Genomic DNA, 25,929 nt, shown 5'->3' with positions numbered 1-25,929 from the left:
TAAAAGCTTGTCGCCAGCTTCGCGCGATATCGTAAAGACATTTTTCCTCCGTCGTGAAAATCCCGGCACTGTCGTTGATACTCCGAGACGGAGAGATCTTCTGACTCTATATATCGTGACTATAGAAAGGAAGAGAGAGAGAGAGAGCCTCTCCCTAATCAGAAATCGCAGAAATAGTCCGGGCGAGTTAGAAACTCGCCCGCGTTTCGACTTCCGTGCAGCGCAGCGGCGAGTATGTAGTGTGTGCGCGCATTCCCGCCCAATAAATTAATCACGAAACTTTCCCAATGTTGAAGTCCGCCGCAAACTAATTTGCTGGCCGGCTCCGAAAGTACGCGCGCGTAACCCCCTGGCGCGCAACCGAGCATAATGAGGGATACGGAAAGTAAGTACGCACGTGCGCATAATCATTGCATTTATATTCACTCACCATCGATATTAGACGAGGATTGATCCACGCCTGCTGCATGTTATCGTCGAGGTACCGCTTCGCTATCCGGGCGATGTTTTCGTGCGGCTCCTTCTTCGACACGGCCGACACGGTAGGCGGAACGACGACGTTGGCATTGTTCCTGAAACAGAAACGAGTGAACTAGTTAGAATCGATCGAACCTGATCAAGCACCTTGTCGAAAAGTGAATTCGTTATTGTGCTGGTGATTAAAACATTTGATTTTCTCTAAATCAAATATTTGAGTAAAATCTCTCAAGTTTGAATGAAAAGAAATCTTAACAAAATATAATATATATTTTTAAAATTATAATAAAATCGATAAATAAAATATTGAAAAAACACAGTAAAGATATTTTTCACATTCAGTTTCAATTTTATATGAATTTTCTTATAACTTTTAATGTAAAGATATATTGTGTAATTTAATTTTTAAATGTACCACAATGGTGCCAACTATCTTACGTAATGCCACTTTAGAAAATAGGCGGTACCACGATCAACATAATCGTAGTTGTCGTGTAGTTTGCTGGAACATTTCGGTGAACGACGTCAGGCCACTTGTACGCGCATGAAATTCTCAGCATGCATAGAATAACTCCAAAGTCAAATCACGTGTGTCTCTTCTCAGAGAACATTCGTGTATGTACAACTGAAACGAGCGTCGCGATTTACTTAAAGTACGTCAGAACGTGCTTGAATTTTTCGCATTGTTGTAACGCATGCACGCATTTTCCCATTATCGATCCAATATATTGAAACAATGCTAAATATTATTTTTATTAATTCAAAATATGTAAAAATGATTTAAAATAAAATTTTGTTCCAATATTTATAATGTCACGCATAATTAATAACAATAATCACAATAAATTTCAAAATCATAAAAATTATGAAAATATATAGCTGTTAAATTATAATTATTTTTTAAATCAAGTCTGCAATAAAAAACGCAGTTTTTTTCTATTAAAATGTGAAAATTATTTTATAACATACATATAAAGTATAAAATTTTTCAAATAATTTTAATTAGAACATGTAGACGCGCGTTAAACAACCGTTTCATTTTATTTTTTATTGGTGAAAAGAAAACATTTCGCTTTTGAGAATGAGATAAATGCAAATTACATTTAGATCGACAACACTGAAATCTGCGTAAATGACAGGCACTGCATTCTCGGCATTAATTGCTATTATTTACTCGGACTAAGTTATTAACGCGAATGACGTTTGACGGAGAATAGCAATCTAAACGGACGAGGCGGGTGTATACGGGGGGGCCACGAAATTAATGGTCCCGTACGGCGATGTATCAAACCGAATCTATTGTGCAAGCGCCGTACTATTGCCACCGTCACCGGTCATCACCGGCCACCAGATTGCACGTTGCACAACGTAGAAACAGTTTTGGAATGAAGAGAAGCTACGATACCGATTTCCGGCTACAAGGGATCATTATAATGCAGCTGCAACTGACTTCATATATAATTAGAACAGCGCAACCGATATCCGATATGCTCGACAAAAAGCTTCAAGCGTGTTAATTAATTAAATAAAATTAATAAATGATTAATTTTATTTAATTATTAATATTAAATATTAATATTAAATTTGTTACGCATGCTTACGTTTTCTATTGACGAAATTTCTAATTGTTTTTATCGCGTTGTGAAAATTGGAAAAGTGAAATCGCAAGAGAATTTTCTTCCATTGAGATTGCAAGGCGCTATTATTCACCGAGTATGCATTCTAATGACGCGAGGCGCACTTTGGCGAAGGCAGACAGTGACTGAATTCCCCATCGTACGTTCGCAATTATCTCATTAATCCCAAGATGGGTTATACCGCGTGCAGACGTATATTCTTTAACTTTCTTGCGACGTCTTTGAAGCTTACGCACAATCATTGTTTTGCATAGAATTAATTATCCGCCTATCCCGCGGCAGGTTGTATCGAAATTCACGTTTCTTCATTTCTGCCCTTCATTTCTGGTCTGAAAAAGAGCTCACAATCAGTAGAATATTCGCACTTGAGATTGTGTATCCTAAAGTTCCCTTTCTCTCTTTCATAGGATAAATTGTAATAAATCAATTTACTGTTCTCATTACTCATCTCATCTTCCAATTAAAATATCAAAATTAAAAGATCAATTAAGAAAAATCACAAATTTATCCTTTTTAATTATTGTTAAAATAAATGGTGTCATTACATTTATTACATAATTAATTATTCCTCCTTTTTCGAGATCCTACATGATCCTCAGACCGTCCCTGCTTTCAGGTCTCCAAGCACAACTTCGCACAATGCATACCTATGAATAATCGCGTGCCTGCGCGTGTGTATCGTATATATATATGTACGTACAAACGTTACGAAACACGCATTCGCATTGAATAGAGACTTCCTCGGCGTTTAAGCGCGCGCGATTGCGAAGCGAGCGGGAACTGAGACGCTGATACGCTGTGGATATCCCATAAGTGAATTATGAGAGTTTATCGCGACTCCGTCGCCCCGTGCCTGCTGTCGTGGCACAGCTGCCGGTTTAGGCCTCCCTAGCGGGTTAAATTATTGCCGAGATCCCCCGAAACCGTCTAAATTATTGGTCCCGGCTTCGGATCAGCACCTCGAGCACCTTAAAGACGCGAGCACCTCGAGAGTTTCACCCGAATATGCATATCCATATATTCTTGAACCGAGCAATTTACTCCCCTTAGGTACAATCACCAAATTATATGTATTAACATTCTCTTTTCATGGAGCAAATTAAAGTAAAATACGGCGGTTCAATATTTTTTTCATTAAAAAATATTCTCTCTTTCCCAAGCTAGCAAAACAAAATTTGCAAATGAAAAGTGAACTAAATAAAGTTTCGCAATTTATTTACGAGCGTGCAATAGAAGCAAATGAATATTATTTTAAACGACGAAAACAATTGAAGTTTGGTTTTGATAGTTTTTTAATTATTCAAAACATTTATTTAATCGCAAAATAAATATAAAACCGAATGTTGCAGAATATTCATGCAGATATATTCTCTGTGCGAAACAATTTATTAAGTATATCATATTTCATTTCTAATTCATTATTATTAAAGTTGTTTTTCCATTTATGCGCGATGCAGCATATAAAACATCCGTGAGAAACTGAGTTATAAAGATACGAAAGATATATCCTTTTATATAACCATCATCGATCGATCATTTGTCTCGTTCGATTCTCCCACATCAATTCAACGCCAATATACCCAAGACGTTCAAGCGAAGGTGAAACATGGTACTTTCCTATTCTCCTCGTATAAGGCGCAGGCGAAATAAGTGTGGGAGTTAATAACGCGGAGGATGAAAAAAAAGTAGCCATCTGCGAAGCGGACGAATAAGGAAGGAGAAACGGGATAAAGAAAGCAACGGAGACGACGCAAGATCGGACGGAGATCCACGGACTGTGGAAGATAATCTTCGGGACTGCGCGTATATACTCCTTTTGCTCGTCTCCGCGAGTTTTACAGAGAGAGAGTCCACCTCCGAAGCGGTCGAGGAGAAGGAAACGGACGATATCCTAGACGTCCAGGAGATGAGGCGAACCGCGCTCTCGCTCTAAATCTCCGTAAATGCGTCGCGGTTGTCCGGCGGTTCTCCCCCTGTTTTCCACAGGTGTATCCCGTTATATAAACCTCTCGAGACGGTTCTCACGAAAAATCCGTGCCGCGCCGGTCGCACGCTGAATGAAAATTCACGGTAGACTTGAGAAACTTACTCGCGTAAGCAAGCAATGGGGTGGGCGAAACGAAAATGTACGGCGCGTTGCGCTTTGCCGAAAACAACGCTTTTCACGAGACGATTTCGAGAAAATCACCAATATTTTTCACGTGGAAGAAATTTAAGGGTGTAAATGTGGGCGTGTAAATACTGTCCAACAATTTTTGAGAATTCTCTCTCATAGCGATTTTCTTATCTTTTTTTTAAGTTTTAAAGTTTGAAAAATGGAAATGTAAATGTATTGCTTTCAATTACTATTACTACTTACACAGATTTAAAAAATTATTAAAAGTGTTAATTATAATTCGATATATCGTGTATGAATAAAAAAACTTTAACAATAATTAATTTTAAATAAAATGTCATTTCTTTGATAAAATTTTTTGCACAGGGACTATCTGTAAAAGTATTCTGTAACGTTCAGTTGTATTTATTATGTGATAAAATAAATGTTTTAAATATTGTAATAACCGCACACAGCTGAAATTTCATTTAAATTATATAATCTATCAAAATTCATGATAAAAAAAGAATTAATGATAAAAAACGTGAACTTTACAAGTGCTCGGGTTATAAATTCGATAATATATAACTTGCTATCTGTTCTCGAACTATCATTAAGTCAACAGATTGATACGCGGTAGATAGATATCGTTTCTTATATAGTTGCGTTCCGTAAAAAAATCTTTGAGATTTTTTAATTAAAACAATGCAATTAATTATTGCCACAAATCATTCCATGAGTCACGAATTGTCATATATCACCTCAACTTGAAAATTATACTAGAAATTTCACATCTCGATTATTTTCTCATGATACATTTAGAGATGACATTCTCTTTGGCTAGAATTTTGGAATAAAATACGGATACTAGTAAGATGGAGGGAAGAGATGTGTATACATGCATATACCTAACTGGATAACACTTTTGCCATTTTCACGAACAATAAAGCGCCGATCGCGACGTGTAACACGTAAATCTGACTATTTAATGAGAATAAAATCGATCGACGGAGCCTCTCGATCTCTCGCGGACCATCTGCTTTATGCATTTGCTTAACCGGTCATTTATCGCGAAGCGCCTGAGATTATCGATCGTAACGTATGATCGGCAAATGATGCATGAACGATCCTTGGAAGAGAAACTAATTTCACAGTTCTGAAATTTTTTATCCGATCAACGCTTTTTTCATAATAAAAGTCAACGACGTATTCACCGACATATAATCTGCAACTTTTCAACTATCTATATCTTATATTCGTAAAATATTGAAAACTTGTATCTATTGGGTACAGTAGAATTTGTTTAAATATTTTTAAACAAATTTTGTTCGTGATCTTGCTATCACATCAAATTTATTATTAAGTTTTAAATATTCCAAAATTTCAATTAAAGCGCAATATCTTTTTTATAAATCTTTTCATATTGCATCAACTAAAAAGCATCGTATGTGTATTCTTGACATCACGTACAATCGATATTTGTCGCAGCTGTAAACAAATCTGATTATGCAAAGCCACGCGAACCTGCTGCATATCGTGTTATGACGCCTGATTCGCCGGTCGCATTTGTGAGCAAAGATGCACTTTCGATCGAAGTATCTAAAGGATACGCAGGAAGATATTGTGCATACAGAAATGTGCAGCAAGTCGATTCGCTGTCTTTATGTACTATGTTTATGCGCGACTCGCAGCATATGGATATTACGGATAACGATACCTGCAGCAATTTTTACGTGAATTATTTACTCCCTTTAGGTGCAAGTAATTGAAAAAATTTTTGAATAATTTTTTTAAGCATATAAAATGTACGTAATGTAATTTTATTTAAAGAGAAGGCCGTATTAATTAATTATTTACTTATAATCACTTCTCGTAAAAGGTTTCTTGTCAGTCACAAATAATACATTTATTTCTAAAAATGCTATACTTTTTCATAAGAATATAATTATTTTATTTTATAATCAGATTAGATTTTTTAATAATATTGTGCAAATTTAGGTTTGCAAATTTTATTGCAACTGTGAAATAATTTGTTGACTTTATATTTAAAATCGAAGTTTGCTCTCCACGACACGAAAATCTTTTTCAAGAGGCGGAAAAGTGTTGTAATATTCATCGAGAATTCATCAATGTGCGATAACGATAATCTCGAAAAAATAGTTTTGAATATACAATCGATTCAAAAACACGAGAAAAAATAAAGATAAAAAATAACGAGATCGCGACGAGAGAGTCTATTCGCATTCCAATGACTTGATATTAACTAGCGGCGATTAGCGTTTGCAGGAAGGAATTCGTCGAGATGTAATGACAGGAAGAAATAACGATGTATTTTCCGAGAAAATAACGATGTTCCACGTCTATCTCGACAAGACGATACCGTTCAGTACCTTAACATCTAAGTGCGATAACACTCCAGGTGATAAACCAACAGCATAATCTGTAGAAGCTTAAGAAGTTATCGAACTTTAAATGCATCCTGTTCTAAAAGTCATTTTAATATCTCATCTTTTTCATCTATTAAAAATAATCATATTTTAAAAAAGGTAATAGAGAATATTCGTGTGTATAAATATGTTTTTAAAACAATTATAAATTAATGAAATTCAGGGATTCATATTCCTTGATAAATCAGTATTTATAAAAGCGCCAAAAAATGTATAATTATGTCTAATAAGGGAATCTAGATTCATGTTATCACAAATCATCTTCTTTTCAACTTTTCTATATATCATTGTTTCTGTAGACTCTGTCGTATTCTATTCAATGCAAATACATTTTAGTGATTCGGTACGATCTCAATAAGGGTCGCTGTTACTCGCGCGCCAATATTTGACGTCTAAAAAATGTTTCCGGAAAGAGCGATTATCGAAACGAGATCATTTTATGGCGCGTACTTTCTAAACGTCGAATAATAGGCGGCATTGAGTATAGGTAAGATTCCGGAACAAAATCGTTAAACGATCCCATCCTAGCGATCGCGGGTGCGTGCTCGTCGGTACCTTTGAGAGATAACGTGGATCGTAAATCCGTTAAATCCCGCGATATCGATCTGCCATTGGACGAACCATGCTTCTATAACGCGATACAATCAAGTCCGGTCTTCGGAACACGTGGGTATCTTTCTCTGCCCTATTCTACTCCGGCATCGATTGCCATTTATCGATAGTGCATTCATCGCACGACCGATGCAACCTAAAACGATTTGAATATATGGCGTATTAACTATATTATTTTATTTCTGATCAATTTCAAAGTATTTATTAATAATGAAAGCAAGATAAACAATCTATAATCTTATTTCAGGTTTACCTGAGCTTTGAAATAATTATGTGAAATTCACATTAAATTGTACCTAGATGTAAAATCATGAATATTAATAAAAGGGATATTACTTTCGTACGCAATTGCATTTATACTTTTAAATATATAATTGTATATATATTTGAAATATTCAGACTTTCAAATATGAATCAGATTATGAATATAAGTATATTCTCGAGTAACGCTACTTCTAAACAAAAGAGTAGGTGTATTTTTATCAACCTGCTCGTTCAATATACCTGTACGCATATACCCTCGGCTATATGTAAATTAAAACAATTAGAAAAAATGTTTTAAAAACAGTTATGAAAGCTTAAAAGGCCAGGCAGTCGGAGCGCTAAATGTATGATGAGAATGCCGTCGAAAACACGAAGAACTCGATGCTTGTCTCGCTATATACTTCTTGTTATAGCCCGTTTGGGAAATTCCGGAAAAACTCAGGTCGCACACGAAATTTGCCGTGCTCGAATCAACAGCGTCGGTCGATTACGTTCCCGTAGATGGTTACGCGAGAACGAGGTAAAGGGTGTCAAGTAAAGAGCACGGCGCGCACACTAAGCAAAGGGTGAACCGAAGCACGTCGAAAGATAAATAGACTATCAGATAGTATCGACTCGGCAGCAGCCCTCAGGGATTTCGCTCCTTCCTTTTCCTCTTCTTCCTCTTGATCCCCATCGTCTGGATGCTGCCTTCTTCCTCCTCTTCTTATTTTTCCTTTTCCATACAAGCCGCGTATGCCTGTGCCGAACACGAGAGTACCCGTAATATCCCGGTGCTATATTCCGTCGCTTACGAGTAGGCATTCGAGACAGTCTAGCCGCCGGTAGCGAGACGCGTATCAACGATAACGATAATCGGCAGGAATGCATTCCTCTTTTATCCTTGGTGCTAGACACCTTTCGCGTTTGTGCTTCATCGTGTAACAACCACTTGCAGCCCCGGGGACACAGCGGGCTTCTTCGCGCGATAGCATGAGTCCTCGAAAGAGGTACGTTAACAGAGGACTCTTTTCTTCTCTGTTTTTCCAACTCATATATGTTTGATGCCTTCTTGATGTAGCGACTTATCGGAGGATAATAAACGTTTAGAGGCAGCAGGATACTCATGAGCTGAGTCGTAAAAACCGTAACATCGGCAAACATTCCTTCTAATGGACCGTCTTTTGTCTGCGACTTTAGAGACTTTTGAGAGAGTGGTACACAATTTTACGATAAAAGGTTGAAAATAAGAGAAATAAGTGAAGTGACTTTCGTCATCGAGCATAAATAACGTTCTGTGAAAATTGTGCGGAGCAGATCCGACGCGACTGCTTCGTTACAAAAAGTATGATTAATCTCATGATATAACTAATGTGCAGTGATTAGATTCTCCGCGAGAAGAAAAGCTGACGATGATCGCGGTTCTCGTTTTCTTGCGGCTACAAAGAAAATAATGGATACGCCGGTGTAGCTGCTGCGGCGCGTTAATTCCGAAACCCTTTTCACGAACGAGACGGAACACGAACATAGGGAGAAAAGAAAGACGCGGTGCCCCGAAACGTTTCACCTTCTTCTATTCCACGCATCGTTAGGACTTACGTAGCCGTGGCCGCGGGACCTCGCGAGATTTAGCAGCCATCGTCGTTGATTTGTGACCCATTGTTCTCCGGCGCGGCGGAGCAGGGTTCTGGATAGGGCGAGGAAGCCCAACTAAAAACTAGACTGTCGAAGTAATGGCCATCGATTTGCTGCCACCAAAACTACGGAACGCGACCGATGACTGCGAACCGCAAACGCGCGTTTTCGCTTCTGTATTCTATTCTATTATATATATTATACCTAGCTTCGCCGCATAAACTTGGATCGAACGAGGGGAGTTCTCATTAAAGAAAGATAAAAATAGATTCTCTGCTTTTGTTTGATTGCAAAAAAGATATGGAGATAACATTATTTTTGAATATAAAATTCATGCAATTTACAATAAGTATCTTTGATACTTCTATCTTTGAGAATTTTCTATTCAAAAAATATAGAGTTATAAAATATATTATAACTGTATATTTTATTAATTTGAAAGGACATCTCATTAAAGAAAGATAAAAATAGATTCTCTGCTTTTCTTTGATTGTAAAAGAGATTTGGAGATAATATTATTTTTGAATATAAAATTCATGCAATTTACAATAAGTATCTTTGAGAATTTTCTATTTAAAAAATATAGAGTTATAAAATATATTACAACTGTATATTTTATTAATTTGAAAGGACACCTCATTAAAGAAAGATAAAAATAGATTCTCTGCTTTTCTTTGATTGTAAAAAAGATATGGAGACAACATTGTTTTTAAATATAAAATTCATGCAATTTGTAACAAGTAATCTTTGAGAATTTTCTATTTAAAAAAATATATAGAGTTATAAAATATATTATAATTATATATTTTATTAATATTTGAAAGGGCATCTTTTTTTAATTAAAAAATGTGGACAAACAAACTGTTCTTCTTATATATTGTAGATTCCTCCGAAACTTTTCTGACATAAAAAGTCGTCGTTTGAAATTAAAATGACGGCAAAGTGATCCTTGCAAAGCTCCCAATATCTTATTGTTCCATTTCGCGATCCGGCAATTGAACCGAACGCACGTTACAACTTTCATTGTGCATTTATAAAAAGCGGGATGCCGCGTCTTCGATATTGAATGCCCGTTTAATCTACCCATCCGATTCGACAGATTTTGAATGGGAAGTCGAAGAGCCTCACGCTCTCTCGTCGAACGATCCGAGAAACGGAACAGACGTAATAGACCGGTGAAGTCGATTCCTGCGAAGTCAGAACGACACAATAGAAAGACGGTCGTGGAACGAACACAGACTTGTCCCCCCAAAGACCTGCTTTATTTATTCCATTATCCCGAGGACAGGTAACAATCTCCCGCTGTCTGGCAGCACACTTCTCGTCTGCGTACATCGACATACATACTTTGCAATCAATGTTGACATAGTCGACGAGAAGATGATGAAAAAAATCGCGTTTTTTAATACATTGTAAAATCTCTCCAAATTATTTTAGGAATTTGTAACTACTTATGTCATAAAAATAAAAATAAAAATAAAATAACGATAAAAAGTAATTTGTAAAAACAGTAAATGTTGTTTATTAATTAATTAAATGATGTATAGATTATCTTGTTTTTTTTTTAAGCAGAAAATATATTTTTGAAAAGACTCCTTTAATTAATTATTGAATTTTCAAATTTAATTACATATAATTAGAGAATCGGAAAGAATTAATTTTATGTGTGTATCCAGAATATTGGTTTCCAATTATTTTCTGTCCTCGGCTTTTCGATACACTCATCATTGTAGACGGTCGATCGGCTTTTCCTCGGCTCCCTAGATAGGTTGTCAATCTTTGACATTATATCCCAACGAGCACACAACGCCTGGCATTAATTAAAGCGCGCTCGTTAATTGACGGACAAATCCGAGCGGGCCACGGATAAATACAGACACCTCGATCGAGACGTGAATGGCATTGTCAGCGGCTCGAAGAACTGCTTCCCGGGGAGAGATAATCAATTCCCTTGGCTGCACCGCCGGCGCTAGCTATACTGTAGGATCGATGTAGAAAGGATAATTAAGCGAGAACGTCAAAGATACAATACTCGTTTCGTTGACATTAATTGGCTTCGGTCACGTCACATTATCATAATGACATTAATGAAGCTCTTCGTAGATTTGATTTTTAAGCGCGGATTAAATAACGCAAGATGCTACTAATTAATTAAAACTCAGTTGAGAGAAAATTTTTACCTATCAGTCACTGAAAATCTAACAATTTTTATCAGTATAGACATACATAATTTATTTCCGATAATTTCAAATAAATTTTTCTCTTATATAATTTAATTGTAAATATACTAAGATAGATATGTCACCAAATTTTTATCAAAAATGATTCCCAAGAAATACGATGTATAAAACTTGAGAAACAAGTCTTTGCACAAGTAGGATAGTATTTTTTATATTACTGTAACATTCTATTCAGAGTCAAATTCCACATAGTGTGAAGGTGCATCACAATATTTCACATTCTACCGTGTATCTGCAAGCAGGCAACTCGCTTATCCTGCGCTGCATTCCTGCGACGCGATTCTGCATTCCAGCAGATAGGGAGAGAAGGGAGTATCGGGATTTTCATCCGTATACATCCTGTAAAAGTGGGCCTCCATCCCTCGCCAACGCGATTCCGGAGATTTTATCCCCCTAGCAGCCAACCAGAAGAGGAGCCACCCCTCGGCATGATATTATGATAATACACTTATATTCATATGCAATAGGGTCCTCGACTTAGGAAGGCACGAAGGGCAACACGAAGGCGTTCTCCTCCTCGGGGTCTACAAGCCGTAATGTAATTCGATCGACACTTTAGCCCCGAGATGATGGAACGTCGGATAGAAATTGACGACGAGCAGTGGGATGACGTGGCTGAAGAAGGGAAGACGTTATAGGACGGCAGGTAAGCCTCGGCTCCCGTACTATTCGAGTGCCGAGGTTCTCTCCGGCTAATTGCCCGTTAATTTGGTTAATTGCGGAGGTACGACAAGTATCGGCTTGTTCCGACGATGGATCTCGCCGCGTTAATTAAGGGTGGTTCGAGGGATGAGCGAGAATTAGGAAACGCAGTTTTTTTAATGAAGAATCCCCATGAAAAAGCAATTACGAACCGCTATCAATTGCATGCGCGTAAGAATTGCGATAGTGATTATCTTTATTATATATATACACGCATATACATAATATACTCTATTAAAACTCCTCTAAGAAAGAATAATAATCTGTAATGCACGGGATCATTAAAAAAGTCTATTAAAAAGCAATTTAAAAAAGATTTAAAACGTACTCTTACGTTTAAAATAATAAAGAGAAAGTAAAAAACTAAAAAATTCTTTTGACAATTAAAAGGAATTAATAGAAATTTTCTTAGCATGATTATTTTGTGACGAATGTGTAGGAATGAAAAATCAATTTCAAATAGTTATTTCCAATTATTAGCATGACTCGTTCGGGAAATTAATGGAGAATAGCTAAACAATTAGCATATCTATTATATATAATTATTCGAACGAGAAGTTTGCATAATTCTTGGTAAAATCTCCTTTAGATGAAACAATTTTATTCTAAGAACAGTTGAAAATATTAACCAAACAATTATTGTTCTCATCAATTTCTCATTTTTCATATGAGATTCATTCATGGATTGTAAAAATAAGCTCTAAGGAATATAAATAAAACTTCCTAGCAACAAAATCCTAAGATTGATTATCGACATCAACCTGCGAACAACAAGTGACACTTGTTATGAAAGCGAGGAAACGCATCTTCATTCCGAAAATATTTACATCGATATAATTCGCGAGATTTAGATTAAGTTAAGAAATTATTATTATATTTTTCTACTTTATGTTCAAATATATAAATTTTAAAATAAATATATAGATTTTGTATAAAACTGTATCTGATTCATTTGTAGGGGAAATATTATTTATGAAGATATGTTATAACAAAATTAAACTCTTTTATCATAGGGCCATTACCCATTTATATATTGGATACAAAATTTTCGAAAAAATTTAATTCTAGTAATTTGTCACATTATGAGTATATCAGATAATAGACAAGTCCTAACACGTGTTTGCTCCAAATTTTAGTTACGGTCGTTCATAATGATATGGAATTCTTGGTGAGCATGGGCTGCCTTCCAGCTTCCAGCTTAATTCTGCACCTCTACGCCGAGAATTTCAGGATATTACCGTGTATTAAATTTCAATACGAAAATTCGATATTACAGCATGATACGAGCACGCAATGCAGCACTGGAATTTGTACTTTTGTTACAAAACTATTCATATGGGCATATCTCACAGTTATATAGACGTGTCTCTCTGTATTTAATTCTACAATTTCATCATACCATGCATCTATAGGTACATAAAATTTATTGAAACACAACACTTTACCTCGAATGCTATTTTATGATCAATAAAAAAACTTTAAGCAGCTTACTATTTCACATATTTTTTCTTTAGATCAATAACACCCTATAGCAAACAACAAATTTAAGAATCGATTTATAAAATTAGTCGTAGAAATACATGCGAAATTTGTAATGTTGGAAAATATTTTTACGGCGATCCTTATGCTTTCAACATGGCTTGAATTCCCGAACGAAAATATAAATATCCAAAAGTGCATATTGTATGTACATATATGTACAACGGTTATGCAAGTATTTAGTTGCTACCCCGTCGCGTAATGCGTATCCGTATATAATTTCTCGATACTCTGCGGATCTCATAAGTGCGTTGTCTTGACGCCTAATAGCGTCTTAGGCACGACATTTCATTACCGTATTTCGAATGAATTTACCCTTTCTCGCCGTTGTTTCGCCATAAAACAGTAAACAGCCATATAAACAGCCGTGTCATAAAATACAAGACGGGCCAAGGTAGTTCGCGAACTTCTTGCAATGACTATACTTCGACACATCAACGTAAATCATATCTTAATTACAGAAATATCGCAAAGTATCCAAAGTATCATTAAAATATTTCAATTTTCAATAGAAGCATGTAAAAGATATTTTAAAACGTTCACGTTAAAAAATTAATACCCCGAACATTAAAACTTATAGATAAGCTCTCTTTAAGCCAATATCTTCCAAAAAAAATCTTAACACGTTTAATAGAAAGAAAGACAAAGAATATAAAAATTGTAATTGATATATACAGCTTCGATCCAACGAATCGAGGTGGAGTATAAAGACTATAGTTATCCATATTCATTCACTCCTTACAGAATGGAACCATTTACAAAAGGAGAGTCATTCGTTTCTCCCTTCTGTCGCAAGCAAATTAATTCAGTGGCACGGTTCCATCGATTAACATCCAATGCTTATTTAAGCATGACATTTTTGACGATCGATAGTTTCTCCCTTTCTCTTATTTAAAAACACGAAATATAAATTTAATCAATTTCTGAAAAAGTTATATTATTCTGCCTGCTGCATTGTTTGCTAAATCCTGCTTTGATACTATAAAAGCATTTTCTCTCCTACATGTAATTAATAAATCTAATTACATATTCATGTATATATATTGTGTATATTATATATAAAACACTATTATTTAATCTTTAAAGAATAAAAACTATTTAATTATTAACCAAGTCCTCATACAAATTAAATCATTGGATAATTCTTCAAAATGATAGATTTACCATTTTTAATTGCACTGTTTCACGTTTCACACTTTTTAAGCTTAAAATAAAAAAATAATCTTTTTATTTGACTGGAACTAATAATGTTTATCGAATCAAGTATACAACGTTTTGACCATTACTTTTTGGTCCTTATCATGTGAATCTATAAAAAACAGATACAAAGTTGGACATTACGTCTTATATATAATAAGTATATTTGTTTTTCTTAATTTACTTTTTACCCTCCTTTTTATTGATTTTTTTTTTGTTATTCAAATAATGTCCAACTTTGTATCTGTTTTTTATAGACTCACTTGATAAGGACCAAAAAGTAATGGACGAAACGTTGTGTACTTGATTCAATAAACATTGCTAGTTCCAATCGAATAAAAAAATTATTTGATTAATTTACCGCTAGCGACTTTAAAAAAATCTGAATATTCTTAAAATAAAGAGATCATTTTTTTGTGAAGATGAAAAGAAAAATAAGAAAGAAGAAAGCGCACTTGAAAATGGGCAAATGTCAAATTGCAGTTAACTCCAACGTAATTTCTGTCTGACCTTTGCATTTCACCGTCATCCTTCGCTTTTCGCCAACCCTGATCCATCCACTTGTTGGAATTTCAGTATTGTTGGCGCAAAGTTACGGAATCCATCCAGGCTCTCGCAAATCCATTCAGGCGTAATTAATGCCAACGTATCCATTTTGCGCCTGACGGCGCGGCGGGATGTGCGAGTATGCTTTATGAGGGAGTTTATGAAAATGTTCGGCACAGGGAGGGGAGAGAGAAAAGGAAGAAGCGAAGATCCTCCCGAGGGGTGCTCTCATATCTTCGTATCCTACCCCGGTTGCACAGGTGACGCTCCCTGGGGAGCGTGCGTACGGATGTGTGCGTGCGCGGAGTTCGCGTGTATACGTATGTGTGTTTACGTCGCCGCCAGATATTACCGCATAATTTTGGGATATTTCACTGGCACACGCAAAGCAAGCCTCGGACGTGCGCGAATAGCTTCACAGACGATCGTTATTCGCTCGCGAGAGAGAGAACAAAAGGAAACGAACGGGAGGCAGGAGTCCTCGGAGGGTTTCTGCTTTGCATGGTACGACGATATAACGCGTGTGAAGGGTACACCCGAGAGCTGAGAGCGCGCGGATCGTCATGAATAATTGAGATTCTTGTACAAGGCGTCGTTTCGCGTCAGAGATTTGCTCCTTCGCCAAATCTATCTCCTCGTCATATCGATTTTTCGATCGGTTGCCAAAGTTTTTATCGATATACAGCCGATACTACACGTTGCAACTACGTTCTTTTACATTGATATCGTATAGCAACATATTTTTTCGCGTATTCTGTGCTCCCTTGAACTGGTTAAATCAGAGATTTAATCAAAGACGAGCGAAATATTCATGAAATTCACTTCTTGAATTTAAACAATTTTATTTCTAACTAAATAAAAACTTGCAGGAAATTCACCTTATCCAAGTATCTTGCAAATATTTCATCGACACCCACCTATCTAAGAGAAAAATCTTATCGTCCACAGGTATCGCTCTCATCTCCGATGACAGAGCGAACACGACAGAACGTGTGTCTCGCTACGAAAAAACGTTCGTACAGAGTCGAAGCGTGGCAGCATCCATCTCAAATATAGTAAGATACACGGGTATGGACGTACAGCGTGCACGCGCATCAGCTGTCCGATGAGAAATCGCGCATCAGCGAAGCGCGAGCCGCTTATCCATCAACATCAGGCCGGGACACGCGCGGTTCTGCGGCTCGTGAGCATTCCACACGGTGGACCGCATTACATTCCCGTCGTAGTCGACGATGTATAGCGCGGCCAGCATCCCCCAAGGACCCCGGGGGCCGTGATCCCGCGACACCGACCAAATCGTCGTCATAAGCGGCGATTGTAAGCGCCGAAAGAGATTTATCGGCGATTTATGAACGCGCCGCGATTCCGCTCCAGAATGGAGCTACTTTATTCCGAGCTCCTCATCTTTTTTTTTTTTTCGCCCACTCATTGATACGCCTTATCGCACGTATCCATCTCTCCCAGCTGGGTCCTGAATCAATTTTACGATACTACTATTAAAGATGGACTCACTCGGGTATATCGGTAATATCGCGAAAACTTGACGGAGATATATTAGATTCTTTACGTATAGCTGCTATAGAAAAATAGTAGCAATGGTTACTTATAAATTAAGTCAATAATGATTAATGAAGAGTATATGTTGGAAAGTAATTACATATCTCGCCAAGAACGGTAACACGCGTTATATATGAGTAATAACTATGTCTTCCGTAATTAATAATCCTCGGGATCCAGTTTCAATAATAAATTAGCCGATCCTTTCTTGCAATGTATTTGGCGAACGAGGAAAGCGGTTAATCATAAATCGTTTGCAATAAAAATCTAATGATGAAATTTGCAGAAACTTTCTGACTCGCTGTAAACGTGCGCGCGTCGAGAAAAGAAGGCCAATTGCTTCCCTCGGATTTCCATAGATAAAAATATACAAAACAATGTGCTATCATGTCGTTTCGAAATGATACATTGTCTGCTGTAGCTGTCGATGACGATAAAATAACGAATAAACGTGCGCTTGTCACGCGCAAAACGTGTATTTATAACCTGGATCGAATAAAATTGTTGTATCGAAGCAGGAAAACGCAAAACTCCAAACACGGAAAGATATACATAGGTCTTTTATCTTTCTATTATTTGTATTATTTATTAGATATATATTCATATAATATAAAAGCCTTAGAATTTTTAATCATTTATAAGATGCAAAATAGAAATATCTTAGGCTTATTGTATCTTATTATATCTTATTAAAAAATGTTAACGATTTAGCGAAAATCATATGATGAAGGATTTCATAGATAAAGGGAAGTACGAATACAACTCGTAGGAATAATATATAAATCATATATAATATAAAAGCCTTAGAATTTTTAATCATTTATAAGATGCAAAATAAAAATATCTTAGGCTTATTGTATCTTATTATATCTTATTAAAAAATGTTAACGATTTAGCGAAAATCATATGATGAAGGATTTCATAGATAAAGGGAAGTACGAATACAACTCGTAGGAATAATATATAAATCATATATAATATAAAAGCCTTAGAATTTTTAATCATTTATAAGATGCAAAATAAAAATATCTTAGGCTTATTGTATCTTATTATATCTTGTTAAAAAATGTTAACGATTTAGCGAAAATCATATGATAAAGGATTTCGTAGATAAAGAGAAGTACGAATACAACTCGTAGGAATAATATATAGATTATGGGAGATAAACGATGCAAGAGAGAGTGTTTAGTTCGCGCACGTATACACAATATCGTGCTGCACAGAAATGGTAAGGAGGCTATCAGAGGAGCAACCACTATTGTGCGTATCACGCGTGGGTATCTCTCTCGCAACGACTCGGCGTGAGTGTACACTTGGCAGGTCGATACATATTATTATATCGCCGCGTTTTGAATTTACCCGACTCATACGCGTGCGTTGTCTCGTTAAGTATATGGAAGCGCATTCCGCGAGCCGATATTGACGCGCACCGACGCGTAATTTACATAGCTCCGCTATTTGCGTCACGATGTGCCGTGCCGTTAGGGAATTAATTAATTGCATCGTCGTTAAAATGCGCGTGAGATAGCACTGCCGGTAACAAATTCGGCTCATTCCAAGTGCATCAAAATTGATCATTGAATGCGCATGTATATATACATGTTCGATCAGCTTCTTCGAAAAACGACACGATTGGAATTGCAAAAGCTGCTAAAAAGATTACAAGTAAATTCAATAATTTTAAATAAATTAAGGAGCAATTAAGAAGATATAAAAATGCACAAATTCAATAGAGTTATATAGTAGCGAGCTACGTGTGTATGGGATTTTTGCACTTCTTTAATAAAATTAATTATGGTCTATCAAATAATCTTGTGTTGCCTTAATCAGGTCACATAAAAATATAATCGCTGTTAACGCGTTGGTGTAATTTCCCTGTGTGACGGGATATCTTAATTATGAATATATTTAGAGGCTTATATATGAATACGTTATACCGCTCGGAATTATGTAATTAGCTGGATAATCGTGTGTAATGTTCCGAGTCTGAGGAAATCTTACAATAGATTCAATCGAGATTTATCCCGTTATTACATGTCGTAATTTACACAAATGCAGTCTCACGCAAATTTTAGACGATGTATTAAATCTCGTGCGTGTTTATAATAGTAGCTATATAGTTTATATTTATGTGCATGATAAAATTTTCAGGCTCATGCTAGAAATGCGATATATTGATCGTAAATATCGCGAATATATAGCCGAAAAATAAAATAAAATTAAAACACTAAACACTGTCCGTTACAGATTTTTCCTATAACAATCCCTGTCACCGAGTGTTAGAGTCTCGCGCGTTTCAATGGTCATTGTTCCACGAGCGATAAAATAAAAAGCAATATTGTTAAACGTTCAATTAGACCTTTTCAAGCAATATTTAACAGTTTTTTGTAGTAATATATTGAAGAAAATTTATTATATTTTTTGTTTTGTATTATATTGCGAATAAATCTTCTGTAATAAAACTTGAAGATTAGTTTAAAAAAAGATTTGAAGTAATAAAAAGAAATGAATATTTAATCGATTTCTTAACGTGAAAAAGAATAAAATAATTAAAAGAAAGTATGAGTAAAATCTGCTTAACACAACGATCTCGGTTAATAATTTTCATTGGTGAGACAATACTCGATGATCTTCAGGCACGATGTCCATTTAAATAGGATATCCCTTAGACAGGGTATCCCTAAACAAGATAATCTTGTGATCCATGTCCTACGCCCACTTATCCACCCAACGCCGCAGGTAAACGCGGGTAAACATATCGATTATTCATAGTGGATCATTGGCACCAGACGCACCTAACCTGCGCATTTATGCACGCACGTGCATATCCTATATCCTACATATATGAATCTTAGATCTTAGACCCACAGGTGGTCAACCTACGGCGTCTAAACAGCAATGCACAGCAATGCAAATAAAATAAATTATTTCATAAAAAATGACATAAAGCTACTAAATATGTAGTATATTACTTTTCATATGTACATAATAGTTAATCATTTATTTGTATTTTATGTTTTACTAGTGATGAATGAGATTCCACATTTATAAAAAATCTATCTGTTTCTTACAATAGAGAAATTAATTTTACACATAATTATATATAAAAATTAAAAGTTTTATACATAATTATATAACAAAAAATAGGTAAAAATAAAATACAAGTAGAAATAGCAATAAATAAAAAATGAAATAAGAAATTAAATAATTTGTTTGATTATATATAAAGACATTTGCCAATGGTTGACCACTACTGCAGTGTTCGTATCCTATTCGAGAAACTCGGCACAAAGTTAGATATATGAACCACCCACGCTCGTCATTTTCCGAGAGAGTTACCGGAGATACGACAGACAGAAATGATAATTTAGCGTCATTATTATAAATGTCTAAGAAACGATGGTGCGGATCGGGTGCTGTAACGACCTGTAAGCGCGTACGTCGAATCGAACGAACATATAGAATTAAACGATCTCATTAACAGAGCTTCACGACCGAAATATCGATCGCTATCTTGATGCCGCAAATAATACACTTTATCTGTTCATTCAAACTGTCTTCAATTCTGTCAATAAATATCTGTGATCTTTGTGTAATACTCGATATTTCTGAATCTAACAATAAATTACTAAACATTTCTTCTCGATCAACTACCCCAGTTTGTATCAAATGTCTCATAACTCTTTTAATACTGATATTAATTTTTATAATGTTATCATTAGATTAAAAATATGTGTAATGAAATTTTAGAGAAACTTTGCTACAATAATCTTACAGAACATTTGAAATTTAAATTATAAATGCACGGAAAAAAGTAAATTCTTTTTTTTTTTTTTCAGGAACATAATATCACAAAAATGTTTTAAAGAAAGTCATATAGGAACGTTTCTCATGTATGATTCACTTATACTTTATAGCTAGAGTTAATATTCTTTTTCTCCTTTAGATTATGCTAATTAATGAAAGGCGACTTTTTTTTGTGAGACGCAGTTCCTAATCGAACGATATCTCATTCATCAGGCGTATTTAGCATTTAACTCTTACAATAGTGACATTATCATATGTCCGTGACAACTTTCGCTACATATGTATCTGCGTCCCGCCTATCTCTTGCCAAAGTTAATGAGCATTAACAATTTCGTACATAATCAAAGTGTATTCGACATAATAAAATTTTAAGAATTAAAATTTTCTGATAATAACGATTTTCTGATAAATTCTCTGAAAAATTTCCTGATTAAATTATAAATTAAATTTAGATTAAAAATTTCCTGACTAAATTATTTGAAAAATGTTCTGATAATACGTTTGCAAAACGTATTATTTTCTCGTGTGTATAAAATTCAACAGTGTGATGGCGTTTTCAACATTATTTACGCAAAAGATTATTGAAAGATCTAATAAGAAAAGAAGGGAAGATTGTCAGAATCATTATCACACGTAGAAAAAACAGGCGTCGGAGGTCGACAGACTCAGAGTTAATACTGAAGAGATGATTACGCGAAGGCGGCGAAGGCGGCTTCATCTCTCGTAATTAACGTCATTAAAGCACCGGATATTAAATAAATTACAAATAATTATGTTCTAACTATGGCACTAATGGTCGTTGTAAACTGCGATCATGTACATTGTAAAAATATTGATTACGAGACCGCGACTCCAATTTCTCTTTTTACTTTCGAGCGAAAACTCTAACATATTCCTATTTTAATTTTATACTTTTCTGTTAATTGTCTTTTTATTTTTCTCCTCTATTTTCAATATAAAATATGTCATAAAATTATACCGAAAATTACTTTTGAAATATAATCATCAAAAAGCAATAATCTCCATCCTTCATCGACAAAATTAAAATCTTTAAAATAATAATCCGACACACCGTATACGGACCGAGTTTAATTAATACTGAGTAATTATAAAAGAAAATGTAATGGATTTATTTTTACCTTGGCAAAACCAAAATACTTGATAAAAAATATAAAGCGACATTGTAATAACGCACTTATATTAATGTTCATAATTATCGATCTTTTATTATTGCCTCGTAATGGTGCGAGATGGACCGGTTCTCTAATCGGAAAGAAGATTAGGGCAAGACGGACCGCGGTCTGAGATGCCCAGGCGGAGACTGCCCCGATCGGCTACATTATAATTCAAATGGTTCCATTAAGTGCGTTCACGCGCTATTGGAGCTACGCGGATTCTCTCGCCTTTCCTCACGATGCCTTTTCTCACGATTGGACTTCGTGGATGACGACGGCGAAAGTGCACCATATCGATCCCCTCGGTCTTAACGCCGTTTCCATTAGGTTAACGACCTATGCCTGATAAAGTATTCACGATGCGGATAAGTACAATGTGATTCTCGAGATAATGCGTGTCGGATAAACGCCTTCGCGAACAATGAGTTGGCAAATGCTAGATATATCGCTAATCTGCATTATTTCACCGCTATTATTTCATCATTCGCGTTAATTTAAACGTCTCGCGTAAAGTTTCAAACGTTTCGCTCGAGCGAAAAATATAATATATTTCTATTTTAATTTTATACTTTTCTGTTTATTGTCTTTTTATTTTTCTCTTCTATTTTCAATATAAAATATGTCATAAAACGTCATCTGACACACTGTATACGAATCGAGTTTAACAACGAATTAGATAAGTTGTTTTTTCTTCAAATGCAATTATATAAGAAATCGAGAAACTAAACTCAATATGAGGATTAATTTTAACCGCTTGTCAGTAAACTTCTAAATCATGCAAAAGTTGAGCGCGTTTAATCAAGTTTGTGCTCAAGTTGTAGTTTGATACGATTCCGCAATAGATATCTGAAACACATTATTTTCACGATCTAATTAATTACAGCGTAATCCCGCGGACGTTTCCAAGTTTACAAGTTTGGATTAACTGTGAATCTCGGTAGAGAGGAAAGTTTCGACCGCGCTGTCAGGGGTGAAAAACACCCTCCGAGTGACGTCTCCTTGGAAAGTGGCGCCTGCCAACGGAGACGCCGAACACTATCGGCGTCCCGACGTCGCAGCATCCCCTCGCATGTTTCTGTGGCTTGCCGCTAGATTGAGATACCAACCGCTTTCTATCGTGACACCAGGTATATATCACGAGCTGATAAAGCAGATCTTACTGCTGCATCAAATTCAAATACCGAAATTATCTGTCACTAGTAAAATAATAACTCGTTAGCACATCTTGTAATTAACAAAATCTACTAAAGTACTTTTTAATCCAATAAATATCAGTTGCCTCTCTATTCTCCTTCTACTATAATATCGATGCTTTTGGACAAAATAAAAACAAAACAGAACAGACAAAAAATATTATATTCGTTCAATAATATTAGGCCTAAAAATAATTTTTTATTTTGACGTAATATTAATTTTGATCGTTCTTGATTATATTGTATTTTCATCACGAAAAAAAATAAGAGAGAAAAAAGAGATAAAAAAAGATTGTTATTATTAAGCTTGTTGTCTGTTCCTGCACTAATGAACTAGTGCACACTGGTGCAATACGTTAGAATGAAACACGTATATTTTATCTCACTCTAATTGCACCAGTGTGCACTAGTTTATTAGTGCAGGAACAGAAAGCAAACCCATTGTTACTTCTGAAATATGTTAAAAATTAAACTGTTAAGAATTGTAAGATTTTTACCCGCCCATATAAAAAAGTGTTTCGCAGCTTTGTTAAAAATTTCTGCGGGCCTCTGACCCACGTTGTGCAAGCATTGTATCATTTTCCTACGCATATTTCGCCACGATACGAACGTGCACGGCATCGAATTTCTCTCGTAGCAAAATATCCATATTCCCATTCGTCCACCGATCCCGTGAAAATCTGCCTCGTTAAGCATCTCGACGTATTTGAGGCGGCGTATCCGCGCGTGCTCGCACAATCCATCAAAAGCCAACGTGGTAGCCGACGAATCCATCGGTGCAGATCAATGCGGGATGAAAAAAGGCGGTGAGAACGGAACGGTTTGTGTGTGACAAAATATAAATCGCTATCAAGTGCGGTAAATCCTGGGAGTTACTAACAACGGCCGTAAAGAGGCAAATCAAAAGACCATAAAGAAATAAATCGCTATCAAAAGCTATGAAAAATAAATCACTATCGTAACTCGTTGGATTTGTGTGTATCTCGGAAGATACATTCGTATAGATCAATATAAAAAAAATAAAAGTATACCCTGAGCGAGATAGTCGGAAAAATATGTCGGTGAATCGAATTGTACACATCATGTAATATGGAACATAGAAAGAGAGAGATAACTCGTCAAAAAGTGCGCCACAAGTGGCACGTTGCTTTATGACATCCATGTAATTATGAAAGGTAATGAATTGAACAAATAATTAGCTAAATCACAAGACACTCGATCAACGCAGGGTTTTAGATGACCTTGATCATCGCATACACGGAGGTCGATAATGCGTCAAGCTATAGCTTGATTAATCGCTTGATTAAAGGTCGCCAACCACAGAACCTTTAGATTACCATCGCCTGTGCTCGGAGCTAATTAACTCTCGACATGCACGACAAATCAATCGAGTCTTTCAACCGGTCTTAAATTGGTTCTACACAGAAGCATCACGCGCGAGAGGATATTGAACCGAGAATGAGACGACAAAGTTCACATGAATATGGACAATGTGTCAATTCTTTAAAAAAGCTTGTGTTATAAAATGATTCGATTACCACCAATGTATACAAAATAAAAATTATTTCTTGTGTACATGTACGAGCATAATTTTATTAGTATATATAATGAAAGTGAATTCAATTTCATGAGATGCAATCAAATAAAATATTATTATTCTAGTGTTATTATTTCTATTTAAATAAATGTCACTTTCTTGAAAGTATAAGTTATAATTTTTTTAATTATAAAGATATTTATGACATTAAAAAAACTTTATTAGAAAAAAAATCCGATGAAACAATTCTGCTTAGAATTATATTTTTCTCCGATACTACTTTTTACATTGAATACGTTTAAACTGTTTTAACGAACTATTTTGGATAATTAAAAGCGTATAAAAACAACGCGTAAGAAAGGATAAATGAATAGCGTCACGAGATAAATTAAATTTAAAAAAAGAAGTGCTTTCCTACAGAAATCGTAAAAGCTCTCTGACGCCGGCACTTTATACTACGGCTTAACTATCCTTTGATATTATCTCCAGCCTGGTACATCTACTTTGTCTCTACCAACTCTTTACGACTTCTGGTCTCCTGTACTAATACAGAATCGAGGTTTGATCTCTTTGACGAAAAATACGAGCTAATTGGCGTATATTCTGCCGCGGTGGCATCAGGGCGTTCGTTAGTCACGATATTCCTAGGAGACGAATCCTGGAGAATCGCTTCTCTTTGAAACCATAATTATTGTCTTTCGTATTATTTCCTACCTCAAGAGAGGCGACCATGCGACGATAATTGCAACGTGCACCATCTTGTATTTTCTTTATTTGTTTCGTATAATTATGCATTAGTGGCGAAAGATCTTCACGAGATAAGTATATCTACGATTTACAGCGCGGAATATTAAGTTACTTATCGCACATCGCGTCTAATATTTATGTCCGCCTATTTTACATACGTTTATCTCCGAAGAAGGGAAATAAATACGCGCGCAATACGATGTTTCCGAGTATCATATATATATTTCATTCTGGTCTAACGGAAATTATTCGTAAAAAATCTCATATATCTGTCGACAAGTTCTCAATATATTGTGCTATAGGTATTCCGTTCATGTCATCTCCATGTAATTATTTCGGGCGGATTATGACAGACGGATATGATGGATATAAAGTTTCGCATTTCCGGATGATGCCAAATAGTTCGCTCGATGCGTTTCAACGATTCTTTACGTACTGTGTATTCATGCACGATAATACGGTTCGAAATGTACTGGTGTAACTACGCTAAACACCGCCTAATGAACGCATACGGGCGGCTCTTTGGCACAAAGGTTCTTCTCT

General features: G+C 35.6%; 1 protein-coding gene across 4 annotated transcripts in view; it reads right to left on the bottom strand.

Moving 5' to 3' along the window:
* The window catches only part of LOC114944055 (uncharacterized), a 319,822-nt gene that overhangs the window by 250,155 nt on the left and 43,738 nt on the right, over positions 1-25,929 (bottom strand). For all 4 annotated transcript variants that reach the window (XM_085482350.1, XM_085482351.1, XM_085482352.1 and 1 more), the window contains exon 3: positions 431-572. In XM_085482350.1, the coding sequence (XP_085338476.1) occupies positions 431-572 (142 nt within the window). The remainder of the gene's footprint in view (positions 1-430; positions 573-25,929) is intronic.

This window comes from Nylanderia fulva, unplaced genomic scaffold (genome assembly GCF_048542155.1).
Source record: "Nylanderia fulva isolate GAGA-0341 unplaced genomic scaffold, ASM4854215v1 Scaffold20, whole genome shotgun sequence".
In the NCBI taxonomy this organism is placed as follows: domain Eukaryota; kingdom Metazoa; phylum Arthropoda; class Insecta; order Hymenoptera; family Formicidae; genus Nylanderia; species Nylanderia fulva.
This window is presented reverse-complemented; position numbering and strand designations above follow the sequence as displayed.